The following is a 16,835-nucleotide window of genomic DNA, read 5'->3' on the forward strand; positions in this document are numbered from 1 at the left end:
AATTTGGAATAAATAACTTTTGAATATTAATTAAATTTTCTGAAAATAAAGCATAAATAGCAGATTCAAAGAACAAGATAAAAATAATATTTCAAGATAAGAATTTAAAATTTAACACTTGTAATTTTAAGATGATTACAATTTTTCCACTTTATCGTAATTGTAGGAGTTTTAAACATCAAGTACATGCCTCACAAACACATTCTATCTAATTATTGATAATATAAAATAAAAGAATTGCTTCACTATTTTTAAAATTATTTACAATGATAAATACAAAATGTATATATTGATTTTATGTTCATGATTGTTTTTAACGTTAAATTATTTATTACTCACTCTATTTAATTCATTTTTAATTATAATTTAAATTTAACTAGTCACTCTATTTGAATTCATTTTTAATTATAATTTTAGTTGAATTTTAAAAAAGTAAAGAATATTTTTGAATATTTTGATGAATAAAACATGTGTAAAACGTACAAAATATCCTTTATTCTTATGATATTAATCATTTTGTGTGAAAAAATAGTTTTAAAAAGTATATATACATGGTCTCACAAGCAACATTCTATCTAATTATTAATAAAATAAAATAAAAGAATTGATTCACTGTTTTAATTAATTAGAATGATAAATACAAAATGGATATATTAATTTTATGTTCATGTTTGTATTTAATGTCAAATTATTTATTACTCACTCTATTTTAATTCATTTTTTATTATAATTTAAGTTGAATTTTAGAAAGTAAAAAAATATTGTTGAATCTTTTGATTTTGAATAAAACATAGGTAAAAATGTACAAAATGTCCTTTAGTCTTATGTTATTAGTAGTTTCATGTGAAAATTTAGAATAAAATGCTTTCTAACAAGGAAATAAAAATATTTCAATTAAGCAAAATAAAAGAAATAGCATGGAAAACATGTATAAACATATGAAATAAATTTTCATCAAGATAAAATAATAAAAAATTTAATGTTATCCTTATTAAAATTTAAACATTATATATAATAAAACTAAAAGCACATCTGATTATTGCTATATAAATAATATATTAGTAATATTATAAAAAATAAATTGTATATTTAATAATATTAATTTATTGTTCTCAAATAAATAAGTTAAATGATTTGTATCATTATTTTTAAAATACACATTATTAAATGCATGATAAATCTTATAAGTTATTTTAAATTAATATTAAAACATTTTAAAATATACATGTAACGCGCATGTACGTGCACTAGTGAATTAATAATAGAAGAGGTAAAAAAAAAAGACAACTATTAGCACCACAACAAAAGTATTTATCACTAAAATTTAAAATCTTTATTTCAAAATATTTTTGACAAGGAATATAGAAAAAAGTGAAAAAAAAGAGCCGCAGAAAACACTCAATTGTTACAATTGATGCAATTTCTCCAGGATAATTTTTTTAAAAAGGTGGTACAAATTTAAAAATAAAATTATTAAATTATGAAAAATTAGATAATTATAATTCAACCCCTAAATTTATTTCTACGGTTTCTCCCCCAACGTGTATTATTAGCTACTGCTTTTCGAATTTAAGTTCAATAATAAATAAATATATTGCAGTTTTCTTCCCAACGTGTATAATTAGCTACTCCTTTACAAATTTAAGTTTAATAATAATTAAATATATATATCAAAAGACTCCCCCCGTTCATTTTTAGTTGTCACTGTTTGACTTGACACACCCATTAAGAATATAATTATTGATATATGTATTTTACCATATTACCCCTATTAATTGATGTTTAGTATTAAATCTTGGAAGATAATTTGGAGAAAAATATTTAATGCTAAGGGTAAAACATGGAAAAAAATATTTGTATTTTCCTGATATGTCAAAAGTAACAATTAAAAATGAAAATTTATTTTAATAATAAGTGACAAGTAAAAGTGAACGGATAGAGTATAACATAACTCCCCACTTCCTCGTTTATGGAACTGTAGCTGAAAAAGTCTCTTCATAAATACCATAATTCCTTTTAAATTCTCATGGAGTTATTTTCTTATTCTCATGGTGTCAAAATTCATCTATCTATCGTCGCAACAACCCCAACACTTCCATCCATAAACCTCTAAAGCTTCACCACAACAAAGTGACATACCCTCATTTGAAACTCAATTAGTAATTAATTATTGGAAATGAATTTTTGTTGAAGAGTGAAAAATTTTGTTCGAGTTATTTGGTCCATTGTCCAGGTTCCGTCATATGTGTTGCCGACTGTTGGTTAGGGGGATGGATATGCCCTTCTTCCTGTGTTGTTATTCCGTTGTGTTCTTTCACTTGATTGTTTTAGTATTTCACGGGACTTTTCTTGATCCTTCACTGACTCAACCATATATGAAGTTGACGATGCAGAGATCAAGGGTGGTAGAGTCAAGGGTGATGATGAAAGAAAAAACACTTGAAATCCCCCCCCCCCCCGGCAGCCCCCGAACTTGGCAACAAAGTTTACTTTAGCCCTTTAATTTTATGGATAATTATTTACCATTGATCTCTTTTCAAGTGAATTTAATATCACCCTAAAATTATAATATTTGTCTCAAAATGGCAAGTGTATTTCACATGCGCCATGTCATCGATACATCAGCTTCACATCATTGCCACATTGAACATTATTTAAATTTTGACTTTTTTATTATTATTATTATTATTATTATTATTATTTATTCATAATTTTGAAAGTAAAAATTCTCAAGAAATGAGCTTGATTGTTCCTCAATTCCATCAAGATTACAATTGAACAAACTCAAGTCAGGATTGAAAGATTGATCCAAGATTTCAAAATCATTCTCACAAAAACACACTCAATATTTAAGAAACATTATCAAAACAAATAAATAATAATAACTGAAAAATTAATTTGAGATGAAGGAATTATAAATTTTTTCAATAAAAAGAGCTTCAAGTTCATCATATTCAAACACTACCATTTGAAGCAAGAACGAATTGTTGGTTTTCTTTCCCTGTTCAGCACACCCCTTTACTAATCAAAATGAAATGGGGTAGGGGTGGGGGCGATTCGAAGAAGGAGAAAGAAGATGTGGCGCGCTTCACACTATGAACAAGACTCTACTAGATGTGGCTTATGAGACATCATCCTAGAATCATTCTAAACCTTGTGCTCTAATTACCAAGTTTGTCACGACCCAGGAATACACCCTAGATGTAACATGGTGTATTTGACCCCGAAGGGGTCTCATACAAGCCCTTAGCATATCATAACATAGGATAAAAGAAATAATGCAGAAATTTTAAAACTTTATCCATACAATCAAAGTCTTTTCTAAAAGCAAGCGGAAGTCTAGACTTGTCTCATTATAGACATCTATTACAATACTTGAATAAAAAATAGGGTCACATCCCTTTCAACATAATCCGAAAATGAAATACTAGAAAGAAACTACAAATGACTCATACGTCCTCGAATCATGAGGACTCATCAACTAGTAAGGAGAATGATCAATTCCAAGCTCTAGCCACAAAATGAAACCAAATTGAGTGCCAATCCCTACACTTGGGGGAAAATATGGGTTAGTACAAAAATGCACTAAGTATGATAGCCATGCATAAAATCATGAAATCATGCTAAAAAGGGACATTTTAGTTGAAAAGCGTGCACTTTATAAAGTTTAAGAATCATCATGCACATTAGTATAAAAGCATAAGTCACAAGCATATTCAACATATAGATCATCATAGCATGATAGAACCATCTCTCAAGTAACCCAAAGTCATACTTGTGCAATGCATAGATAAAATCCCATAATCCCATCTATACTAAGTACAAGAAAAATGACTTTTTACGAAAGGAAATCCGATCGTTAAAAGTCCATATCCAGTCGTTAAAGGTCTATAACGACCGGGCAAAAAATGGTTGTCACCGGTCGTTAAAAGCTCCGTCGTTAGAGGTTAACGAACGGATTGCATAGCCGGTCGTTAGATACTACTTAGCGATAACGATAAATCCGGTCGCTACATTTACTAACAACGACCACAAATTCCCTTCATTGATGGTCATTTGGTCGTTGAACTAGTCGTTACAAGTACTTTTATTTGTCAGATTCTTTCATTGATTACATTACTTTTACCGACCAAGTTTAAATTCCTTTCGTTGATTTTAATAAATTTAATTACCATGTTTGTTTCACAAATTTAGTTTCAAATAATTATATATAGTTTTTATCCTCAAGCAGTTCCGGATCTTAGTATCATTTCTTTTTTTTCACAAGCCATAAAAAATTTAATATAAAATTTCATAATTGTTTTGCCATGAACGAAAACATACTGAAAAACTTACATATAAATATGTGTTCAACACAATATCTAAAAAACATACATGTTCAACTTAAGATCTAAATAACATAGATGTTCGACATAAATATTATAAAACAGACATGTTCGGCATCTATCGAATCCTAAAAATTGAGAAAATGAAATAGTTGCATATATAGGTTCAAACGTCTCTAGATCTACACCAACAATAAAAATATAATCTTTCTTTTCAGCTAGCTCCACAATTCTTCAACAACACGTCCTTTAATTTTCATCACATTCTTCATCTGTTAAAAAAAAAAAATTGAGGTCAATTCGTAACAGAATGCCGGATAGCTATAACATATAACTTTTAAAGCATAAATCAATCATTTAATCACCAAAGAGCCCAAATCATTCAACACAATATTATATATACACAAAGAAAGCTATAAAAAAAACTCAACCAAAAGGGGAAATGCATGGGATACTAATTTATAACACAAGAGACAAGCTTCATGGATAGTAAGAAAATGCATGGGATACTATTCATTCTCTCGTCTAGTAAGGTTGATCAGTTGATGTTAGAAAATATTCTATGGCTTAAAAGCAACATAAAAAGCATTCTAAGTCTTTTTCCAGATTGCTATCATTTAGTCCAAGTGAAGAATATCATTTTTATACAAGAGCCAACATGTTTGACTTGTTACAAGTTGTTTTATAAAGAAATTAATTCATATCAATATCAATTATCTCTCTCATTTTAGAAGCAAATGTACAATGTATGTTCCATACATCATCTATAATGCTGAAAAGAGGATCCAACAATGTCTTAGCATTTGGAGAAAGCCACCAGGCCCAACTATTGAACTAGACTACACATAATTCATTTATGCAGTTTAATTTGAAGGACAGGAATACTAAAGGTTTTGAGAAGAATGAGGCTACAATGGAAGATATAACCTGTAGAGTTGCTTGTGTTTGTTGTGTTAGAGCTACTGCACAACCAAACTTTTATTAGATAGATGTAGCTTCTACCCAAGAAAGTGATCAAGGATATAGAACAAACCTACACGACCTTCTTATGGACACGGACAATAACAATGTCCAGAAGAGCATTGGTGTCATGGGAAACAATATGCAAACCACATGCTGCAGGTTATTCAATATCATAGAACTAAATAAAGTTATATGCTAATACTTAATTATCAATTGCAGAATGTAGTGAGAAAGGACTCTCTATGGATCTGATGGGTACACAATTATTTTATCAAAAGAAGGGAGATTGAAACTGTCCTCATACCTAAATCTGCATCATTATGGATAGTGAGGAATATATTGGGGTCTGGAGATGTATTGTTACAAGGACAAACTAGTTAGGGTGCTTTGATGGCTGAGTTTGCAAAGGTACAGAGGGGAGGCAAGTTCTCTACTTAGAAGATGTATATATACCTATCTCATGACCATATTTCCCAGACTCGAGTAGAAAAGTATTACCTTGCAACATGGAGTGCACCCTAGGTTCAAGTTTATTATGTGGCTGGCTGTCCAAAGAAGACTAGCAAAAGTAGACATGCTTGAAAAAATTGGTATACAAGTGCCACATGACTGTGTGTTTTGTAGTAAAACAGGGGAAAATTTTGATCAGACTTTTATGGGGTAGACTGTGCAGCTGGTTGGGATTTCACAGGGTTATTTTTTACCATAGAATACAATGGGCTGGGATCAGTGATATTGCAAAAAGAGTGTAGGACGAGCCAAAATTTCTACTAGTGTGTTTGTCATGCTAGTCTATGTTATATAGAGAGAAGGAACAAAATTAGATTCCAAAAAGGAAAGAATGTGCCTAGACATGGTCTTGAGGGAGGTCGTGACGCATATTCATCTCCGCGGCTAGCAAAAGGCAAACTGGTTGCCTGTACTTCAAAATCTAAATTTGTATCCCTAGGCATTTTTACAGTGTAATAAACATAAATTATTCTTGCTTTGTATGTCATAATGAGTAGTAATATGGATAGGCTAGAATGATATATAGCAGTTAGGCCATCACTGCTTTGTTTGTACTAAATAGTTTGGTTATGAATGAAAACTCCAGCTAACCAAAAAATATTATGATTACCAAGAAACAAACATCCAACAGTATAAGAAATGTATCGATGAAAATAGTATTAATCTACTGTGAACCTTATTATGGAGATAAACTAAAATGAGATAACCATCTTTCGCATTTACACAATTCAGAAAGTTCAACAAGTTTAAGATCATTATTCTAAAAGTATAACACAGTAAAGATTTAACACGCAACACAACTACTAAGGTGAACATGCAGGAAAGGAACTCAGTTCAGAACAAAGGAATACATCCTGATTAAAACAGAGATATGCATAATTCTATAAGCATGTAGTCTCGTTCATCATGGAAAGTAGTACAACTAAAGACAGTCTACCCTCTAAAATCCATGTAGTCTCGTTCATCATGGAAAGTAGTACAACTAAAGACTGTCTACCCTCTAAAATAAACTTATCATAGAAAGACAGACCACTGCATTAGCAAAGCCCTTATCAAAGATGAGCATTTGTTAATGACATTACTAAATTCATTGAAAAATACACATCATGGAATAGCTAATGAAAAGTTTGCTAACCTGGTGGAGGTGATGAACGTGATGGATGCTGACGAACCACTATACTTTCAAGGCGATCATATTTACTCTCTAGAATATCAATACGCTTTTGTAGTGATTCCTTTTCTTTTCGAGTTGTTTTCAGTTCTTCCAACAACACAGCCTTAGAAGTACTACCACCTTTCAACTCCTTAGTGGTTATCCCACCACCAAATCCAACTGCATGACTTTTGCATTGAAGTCCAAAGCACCGTTCCACTACCTCAATATTAGTAAGAGACGGTTCAGATTGTACAAGCTCTTGAATTTCAGCCTATAAAATACAAGAATGTTTAAAATATTTCACTTGAATCAATCTAGAGAGAAAATGTTTAAATGAAATTTATCGATAAACTATACATATTTTTCATTGGTTTCGGGTTCGACAAGACTCATTTCCCTTTTTAACGAGTCTCAAAGAAGATAGTTGCCATGTTTGGTGGATTACCATCTTTGCCTCCCTTAACAATAAAAAAAGTAAGTACTATAAGATCTTTTATACAAAAAGGAGGTTTCCTCGTAGGGTTTCATGATTTATTTACCAGTTCATAAATAATCTCTCTTATAGGCTTGCTACCCGTACGATGAGGCATACACAACTTAGACTTGTTGATTGTGTTTCTTGTACTTGATTCCTGCAATAACAACACAAGCTGAAATTATCACAAGCTTGTTTAATGATTCTATTTTTATTCTTAAATTAACTTTTGTAACTACTTTGCATCCTCTTGATCACAATGAAATCATTTAATCAAAAGAACTATTCCAAAAACAGTAATCATATGTGACTTGGAAATAAAATGATATTAATCAATAGCTATGCAATCATACCTTAAACTTTTTAGATAAAAAATGTTCCTTGACCAACCATTCCCAATCATTCTTGTCTACTCCTATTGGCACATCTTTTAGAACCTCATGCAATGACTTGGATTTCATATTCTTGTGCACCGATCCTCTCCAATTGTTCCAAAGCTTTCTCATATGTTGCAAAACATTATCTCTTTGATCATTCATGTTATCACAGTCAAACTTTTCTTGAAATAGAGAAAAATATCATCAGAATCAGAGAAAGACACCTTTGATTGCAAGTTAATGTTCTTGATTAATGGATTGAAGGGTTGATCTTACATGTCAACTATGTAAGAACTTTATATGAGGAGGTACTCCAGATCATAGAAAGACACCTTTTACTGTTTGGGATAAGGTGTGCCTCCCATATATAATTTTTGAGGACTAAAGGTTAAGGGATGTATGAAATGGAATGAAGCTTCTGTTGGCAAACTACTATATATAAGGTTTCAGAATAACTAGACATCCTCTGGGTAACATGGACACATGCAGTGTATATGAAGTAATATGGCAATATATGAGATCACATACCACCTATAGATTGTTGTTGCTACTGGAAGAAAAGTTAACATCTACTAAACACGTGGGATGGTTGATTAGTAACCAAAAGAAGAAAGTAACAAGTTGAACAAAGAGTAGAAACGTACGTAATCAGCCACCAGGAGTTAAGGAGTTATAGGGGTCCAGACCAGTCTTTGGGAAGCATATCTTACTTGGACAAAATTTATGCAACCAAAGCATAATTAAATTTATCCTCTGGTTGGCAAACTAGAACAAGTTGCTTACGAAGACTCGAATGATGACACTGAACATGCAGGTGCAAGATGCAAATTGTTGTGTATGTTTAACAGGGGTAGTAGAAATTCCTCAACACCGAGTGTGAATGGATTACGACATATTCTGGCTAACTAGACAGAGGTACAAATGATTTAGAAGGATGTCCCACAAAGTTTGAAATTGTGTAGAAGAAAGAAATGGAAGCAAACATAACAGGAAGTCTAGGTAGCAATATGGGATGTAATGATTTACCACACATGGAAAGCCAGGAATTGGAAGATATTAGGGGCATAACTGTGAATACAAGTTTTGCAATTGTACAGATAAAAAAGAGGTGAGAGCTAGAACATTTATTCTGCAAACACAATGGGTGCCGCGAGGTGTCAGATTTCACTTAGGAGACTAAATATAGAGTGAATAGTAAGACTGAGGGGGGAATTTTTTTGTTTGTTTTGGTAATAGCTATTCTTAAACAAAGACCATAATAAGGTGTAAACAAAGGCAACACCATAATATACTCTAAACAAACGCAAGAAGAAGAGGGGAAAAATATTGTTGTTATAGTAGCAACGGTTTCAAGTTAGCGAAAATAAAAGAGAGTAATGTTGTAATTCTTACTGTAACAGTTGCCCACATATGCTCAAGTTTGTGCTCTTCGATATCCATCCATGAGTGTACCCGCAATGGGCACATATTACGATCACGAACTAGCAAACCTAAGTGTCTTGTAAATGAGGTGTGATTCGGCCCAACGACATGATTTTGATAGAAAGTGACTTTTAACTTTTCTCCAGGTCTTAATCGCAAAACTTTCTTATAAATGTTTGTTCCCCTCACCTTGGTTGTCCTATCATATTCACTTGGACCTGCAAAATTTTAAGTAAGTCAACTATGCTCTTTGATATAAATTTGATCTGTAGTGCTAAACCATCAAAAGAATCTGGAGAATACTCCAGTAGTTAAGTTTTAGGTGTCAACTTTTGAAATTACTACTGTATACAATGGTCTGGTCTTTTTAGATCTATAAGACCAAATATGCAAAATAACATTCTATCTGGTTTTCGACAAGTACACATCCATAGTTCCAAACCAAGTGACAACTAGACAAAACGGGCAGAACATAGCCCATTGCAAGAGATAAGGCCTCAAGTTGCCAAAAAAATGTGATACAGAAAGGGGCAACTAGCAGTGAAATAAATTTTGGAAAGCTTAAGATCCCAAATCAGTGACTTTTAATTTTTAGAAACTTTCATTCAGAAAATCACAATTGATGAATCAAGAATCGGTGAAGGTTAATATGGTTAGGACTAGTGAAAAAAAACATAATGAAGCATCAGATGTCAAATACATAGGAAAAATAATTTTTCAGCTATTTTACAAGTAACATCAAGAAAAGAAAATATCACACGGAAGAAAATACATACTAGTTTCATTTCTCGTAGCATCTTCAGCCACTTCAATCACTTTCTTAGCCTTTTTAGACTTTAATAGACCTGCAAATTATAATATTAAAACAAAATAAAACTTCAAGCCAACTAACAACAACAAAGAATTACTCAAAAGAAAGTAATATATACTAGTATCACTTCTCTGAACATCTCGATACACTTCAGTCATTTTTTATGCCTTATCATATCCAACTGGACTTGCAAAGTTTAAAGCAAGTCAACTATGCTCTTTGATATAAATTGATCATTAGCGCCAAATAATCAAAGGAATTTGGAGAATGATCCAGTAGTTACGTTTTAGGTGTCAAGTTCTGAAATTATTAATGTATACAATAGTCTGGTCTCTATAAGAATGTAAGACAAATATCCAAAATACCATGCTATCAGGTCACTAAATTTCCTTCTCCTTTGAGAGGTACCAATCCACAGTTCCAAACCAAGAGACAACTAGACAAAGCATGCAGAACAAATGTGAGAATCCCCACAACTGTATTTCTTTTATCCATGTGATTCCACAGCACAGTTCCAAGCCAAGTCACAACTAGACAAAACAGGCAGAACATTGCCCATTGCAAGAGATAAGGCCTCAAGTTGCCAAAAAAATTGTGATACAGAAAGGGGCAACTAGCAGTGGAATAAATATTGGAAAGCTTAAGATCTCAAATCACTGACTTTCAATTTTTAGAAACGTTCATTCAGAAATCACAATTGATGAATCAAGAATTGGTGAAGGTTAATATGGTTAGGACTAGTGAAAAAAAAACATAATGAAGCATCAGATGTCAAATACATAGGAAAAATAACTTTTCGGCTATTTTACCAGTAACATCAAGAAAAGAAAATATCACACGAAAGAAAATATATACTAGTTTCATTTCTCATAGCATCTTCAGCCACTTCAATCACTTTTTTTTCCTTTTTAGACTTTAATAGACTTGCAAATTATAATAATAAAATGAAATAAAACTTCAAGCCAACTAACAACAACAAAGAATTACACAAAAGAAAGTAATATATACTAGTGTCACTTCTCTGAACATCTTGATACACTTCAGTCATTTTTTATGGCTTATCATATCCAACTGGACCTGTAAATTTTAAAGTAGTCAACTATGCTCTTTGATATAAATTGATCATTAGCGCTAAATAATCAAAAGAATCTGGAGAATGATCCAGTAGTTATGTTTTAGATGTCAAGTTCTGAAATTATTACTGTATACAATGGTCTGGTCGTTTTAGATCTATAAGACCAAATATGCAAAATAACATTTTATCTGGTTTTCGACAAGTACCCATTCACAGTTCCAAACCAAATGACAACTACTTGCTTGTGTATATTGTGTTAGAGCTAAATAATTGAAAGAATCCGGAGAATGATCCAGTAGTTATGTTTTAGGTGTCAAGTTCTGAAATTATTAATGTATAAAATGGTTTGGTCTCTATAAGATTGTAAGACAGAATATCCAAAATACCATGCTATTGGATCACTAAATTTCCTTTGCCTTTGAGAGGTACCAATCCACAGTTCCAAACCAAGGAACAACTAGACAAAGCATGCAGAACAAATGTGAGAATCCCCACAAAAAACAAAATGTAATACAGAAAGGGGAATGGACACAATCTAAGAAAGATGTTGCTGAAGCAAGATTGCAATTCTTCCAGAATGGAGAGTTACTGAGACAAATAACTACTAATATTGTACTTTTCTCGAAGGTCCTTGTTCCTGAAAATGCTAGTCATATACAGGGTTGTCTTAACCCCTAGGCCACTAAAGCCATCGCTTGGGGCCCCATATTTTTTGGGGCCCCCATTTTTAAAAAATAATTACTTATATATATTGTTTTAAAAAAAAAAATTATATGTACTATAAGTGCTATGATTTCTACTAAAGAAATTGCATATGACATGAATACAAATATAATTTTCGTAAGAAACAATTTGATGAAAATATGGATAACGAAATCACTAAGTCCCTCGAAGAATCTGTAGAGTTGATTACATTATATATGTAGAGTAGATCAAACTATTTTTTCACTTTAAAATAGATTTGAACCAATTGAAGCATATAAAAATATTTTTGATTTCTTATTTAGTGGTAAAATATTGAGATTACTAGATGATGAATTTTTTTTAAAAATATTGTCTTAACCTTGAACTTTCTTTAACACATACTAGTTATTCTGAATTGATGGTTTAGATTTATTTTTTGAAGTAAAAGTGTTAAAGATAAACAATACAAGTAGAAGATAATGATGTAATGAAAATACTCAATCAAATAAAAGATTTGATTCTTTTCCAAATACACATATTGTGTTAACAGTTCATAACCATTGCCTCAACCAAATTTTTCTTCGTTCGAAATTAAAATTGATTAAATTTTCTTTAAGATCAACAATGTCTCAAGATAGATTGACTGAATTAGCTATATTATCATTTGAAAAGGAATTATTAAAATAAATTGATTATAAAACAATACTTAATAACTTTGCATCTGAAATAGCTAGAAAAGTATATTTTAAATAAAAGTACATATGATGAAAATAAAATTTAGGGCCCCTCTCTTAAATTTCGCTTTAGGCCCCCAATGTTGTTGAGTCGGCCCTGGTCATAACTCATATACTAACATATCTATTTCCTAGGGAAGCGAGTCATAGATAATTTGTTTGCTGCTTTATAGGTAACAACAAGAACATACTTTCTATTTTGATTTCCCTTGGAACCTTGAGCCACTCCAACCACTTCTTTTGCTTTTCTAGATTCAAACGAACCTGCAAATTTAAGTGCAAGTAAAAAAAATCAAGACTTCAACTCAACTAACAGAAAGAAATTGCACAAATAAAATAAAATAGTAGTATCACTTCTTTGGGCAACTCGAGGCACTTCAATCACTTTTTTGGACTTACCGAATTCAAAAGGACCTGCAAATTTTGATGGAAGTCAACCAAAATAAGAAATTTATTCCCATTAGTAACAAAAAGAATAGAAAGGAGATTAAGTAGAGAAAGCTAAGTAGAATTTCTTGATCAAACAGATTAACCAAACTAACTCTTTTGCAAATGATCACTTCTTTGAGTATCTCGAGTCACTTCCGTTTCTAGAAAGAGGGTGTCATTGTCTTCCATTGGATTAAAATCAGGAGGCACAGGGATACTTTTCTTTGCTGGCTTATTTTGACTAGAAGTTGTTGTAGTATTTCTATTTTCGCCAATCATAGTCCTTTTTTCAGCATTAATCCTTAAGCTTTGTCCCTGACCCCTTGCATCACTGGTCAAAGTGTATTGATTCATTTCAGCTTCTTGATAGAGGGGAGCATTGTCTTCCTTTTCCTCAAAACAAGGATGCACATGGAAACTATTATCTGCTATCTTATTCAACTTAGAAGTTGATGTATAGTAACTTCTATTTTTGGCAATTGGAGTCCTTCGTTCAGCATTAACTCTAATAGTGCTCATAGATTTCAAACTTTGACCTAGTCCTTTTGCTAAGGCACCTGGCTGAATGAGTTCATGCTTGGGAATTTTTGAAGCTTGTCCCATTTCATACTTCAGAGTTATTGAGGGATTCATGTCAACCTAGTTAATACAAAAAAAAAAAATAAGAGCAAAGTCTTCCAAACAAAAGTTCAAATAGGTTAGGAAGTTTTTCATAAGAATAAATGTGAATTGAAAATGCATTCAGAAAAGAGACAGATGTAAATGTAACATAGGTTCCTAACATGAACCATTACTACTATAGTAAGATCAAGATAACATTAAAGACCAAGTGCATCAAACAAATTTTAATAGAAATACTATAAAGAATCATAACCATAAAAAAATTAATAAAGTAAAGGAAAGCATGACAAAGCTCCAAACCTTAATGAGTTCTTTTTCTTTTCACTTGTGTAAAGTTATCTAACTCTTCTAAGTCATCATCCTTTTTTTCCAAATTATCAAAAGAATCACGAGGTTGAACCTTTTGTACTATGTGCCAACCTTTATTGGAATGATCGATAGCCTAAAATACTTGTGATGCTTCGCTAGCTAATACAAATGGCTCATTTATTTTCAAATATCGCCGACGGTTAACACTTACAAATCCATGTTCATCCGTTTTAACTCCCCTCGTTTGATCATACACATCAAACCACATACATCGGAATAAAATCACTCTTCTTCCCCCAACAAATTGTAATTCAAGAACCTCGGTTAACTCGCCATAGTAATCCATATGGTTTTGCTCTTCACCGGTCTCACCTACTACAACCACTCCACAATTTTGAGTTTTCAAATATTGATCATACTCATTCACATGAAACCTATATCCATTAACAATATGGCCTTTGAATCTTGTGACATATGGCATAGGCCACGTGATAGAGATAGCAAATCTTCCATTCTCTTACTATCATCATGTTTGTATAATTCTGCAACCTAAAAACATCAAATAGCTTTTTAGAAAACAATATTTACATACTTGATTTAAGAAAACTGATTAATTTCTACTCACCTTTTTTTGTAACCAACTAATGAATTTTCTATTCCACTCCACATCTGAACTTTGTTGAGACGTCTCACTATAAATTTGTGAAAATTCTCTAACAAAGAATTGAAGTTTTACATGTTATTTTAAATTAAACATATAGATAAGGTATAAAATAAAATTTATTAGATTAAAATCAATACTTACTCGAGAAATGGTTGAATTTTCATCACAGTTCTTCAAAATATAAAAATGTGTGTCCTCCATATCGTTTGAATCAAGTTTGTCTAGTGTGCTACCCTTTAAACTCTTTCCAAGTTCACAAAATATTGTCAAACCACCCTCAAATTCAATTACACCACCATCATAATTTCTCTCTGGACAATTAAACTTTGTCTTTATTGTATTTAAATACCTTGAACATAAAGTCATACATTCAACTGTTATATATCCCTCTGCAATCGAACCTTCAGGGTGAGCCATATTACCAATAAAACACTTCAAAAAGTGTAGGTATCTCTCTGTTGGATACATCCATCATTATTGAATTGGTCCAGCAATCTTAGCTTCATTGGGTAGATGAATAGACAAGTGCACCATGACATCAAAAAATGCAGGAGGGAACACCTTTTCTAACTTGCACAATGTTATTGGTATTTGAGCTTCTATTTGTTCCAACTCCTCTACGCTCAAACATTTTGCTCCAAGCATTTTGAAAAAAATAGATAACTCAATAAGTGGTTCAGACACGGATTTGCAAAGCATACCACGCATGGCAAGAGGGAGTAAATGTTGTAGAATTATATGACAATCATGAATTTTTAATCCTGAAATTTTTTATCCTTAAGGTTGACACATTGAGAAATATTTGAGGAAAATCCATCTGGGACCTTTAAATTCTTCAAAAATTTGAAAAACTTCTTCTTATCTTCATCAGATAATGTGTAAGATGATGCTGGCAACTCTTATTTATCTCCATTTTGTATTGGATGCAATTCTTTTCGTATTTTCATTTGTTGTAAATCCAATCGAGTACTCAAGGTGTCTTTTGTTTTCCCTTTGACATCTAAGATTGTCCCCAAAATACTATCACATATATTCTTTTAAATGTGCATCACATCAAGATTATGTCGCAACAATAAGGTTTTCCAATAACGAAGATCAAAGAATATACTTTTCTTATTCCAATTATCACCCCTTTTCTTGTGTGATATCTTAATCTTCTTCTCTGGATCCTTTGTTAATGGCAACCCATCTAAATCAGCAACCTGATCAAGTACATCATCACCGGACAACATTTCAGGCGGTAGCCTATGCTCAATAGTGTTATCAAATGACGCTTTATAATTTCTCCATTTGTGACTAAGAGGAAGATAGCATCTATGGCCCATATAACACTGCTTTTGGCCATTAATTAGCCTTGTATAGTGTGTTTTTTTATTGCAACATGGGCAAGCCAATTTTCCTTTGTACTCCATCCAGACAAATTTCCATATGCTGGAAAGTCATTAATGGTCCACAACAAATATGCATTTAACGTAAAATTCTTTCTAGTTGATGCATCGAATGTCTCGACTCCACTTTTCCATAATTCATTCAACTCATCTATCAAAGGTTGCAGATAGACATCAATTGCATCACCAGGCCTCTCTGGGCCAGGTATAAGCATTGACAAAATAAAGTTCTCTTGCTTCATGCAAAGCCAAGGTGGCAAATTATAGGGAATAAGTACCATGGGCCAAATGTTGTACGGAGTTTTTGACATTCCAAATGGTTGGAAACCATCACTAGCAAGTCCAAGTTGTACATTACGAGGCTCAACAACAAAAGATGGGTGAAGCTCATCAAATTTTTTCCATGCCATTGAATCAACTGGATGCCTCATTGTCACGACCCGAGAGCATCCCCAAGTCGTAACATGCGTATTCGACCTCTCGGAGGTCTCATACAAGCCCTTAGCATTCATCACATTAGATATGTAAAATAGTGCGGAATTAAAAACTTTTTAAATAAAATCCCATAAGACTCAAAGGTCACTTTTAAAACATCATTCAAAAGTACACAAGCGGACTACTAAGTCTCTTAGCCATCTTAGACATAAACGTGAAAACATACTAGGGACACGGCCCTTTACAATCAAAAGAAGTCTATTAAGTCTATTACAAGAACCTTATCATAAAACTAGAATAGAAAAGTCTTGTCCTCGACATATGAGGACATACCACAAGATCTTGGAAGAACTTCAAGTTCCAAGTTTACTATAGAACCCGCTTACTTTCCGGAACCTACACTTGTAGAAAATAGAGAAATATGGAATTAGCACAATTAAGTACCAAGTATGGAGAC

The 16,835-nt window shown here is 32.2% G+C and overlaps 1 protein-coding gene and 1 long non-coding RNA gene across 4 annotated transcripts in view; both read right to left on the reverse strand.

Annotated features, from left to right (window-relative positions):
* Positions 1–4,314: 4,314 nt before the first annotated feature.
* LOC107061871 (uncharacterized) lies at positions 4,315–7,342 on the reverse strand. Its single transcript, XR_001474297.1, has 3 exons — positions 7,312–7,342; positions 6,934–7,225; positions 4,315–4,597 (listed from the first exon to the last, which is right to left on the reverse strand). It is a non-coding gene; the product is annotated as an uncharacterized lncRNA (long non-coding RNA).
* Positions 7,343–9,983: 2,641 nt separating this feature from the next.
* Positions 9,984–16,835, reverse strand: part of LOC102589243 (uncharacterized) — an 11,174-nt gene continuing 4,322 nt past the window's right edge. The window contains exons 1-6 of one of the 3 annotated variants that reach the window (XM_015311799.1): positions 14,697–14,735; positions 14,517–14,604; positions 13,075–13,600; positions 12,727–12,796; positions 10,167–10,225; positions 9,984–10,073 (exon numbers count right to left, since the gene is read on the reverse strand). In XM_015311799.1, the coding sequence (XP_015167285.1) occupies positions 10,201–10,225; positions 12,727–12,796; positions 13,075–13,600; positions 14,517–14,604; positions 14,697–14,719 (732 nt within the window). In that variant the 5' untranslated portion in view covers positions 14,720–14,735 and the 3' untranslated portion in view covers positions 9,984–10,073; positions 10,167–10,200. Of the gene's footprint in view, positions 10,074–10,166; positions 10,228–12,722; positions 12,797–12,886; positions 13,601–14,516; positions 14,605–14,696; positions 14,736–16,835 lie in introns of those variants that run through there. The other 2 variants (XM_015311800.1, XR_001474298.1) reach the window with 2 other exon arrangements.

This window comes from Solanum tuberosum, unplaced genomic scaffold, assembly GCF_000226075.1.
Source record: "Solanum tuberosum cultivar DM 1-3 516 R44 unplaced genomic scaffold, SolTub_3.0 scf00176, whole genome shotgun sequence".
NCBI lineage: Eukaryota > Viridiplantae > Streptophyta > Magnoliopsida > Solanales > Solanaceae > Solanum > Solanum tuberosum.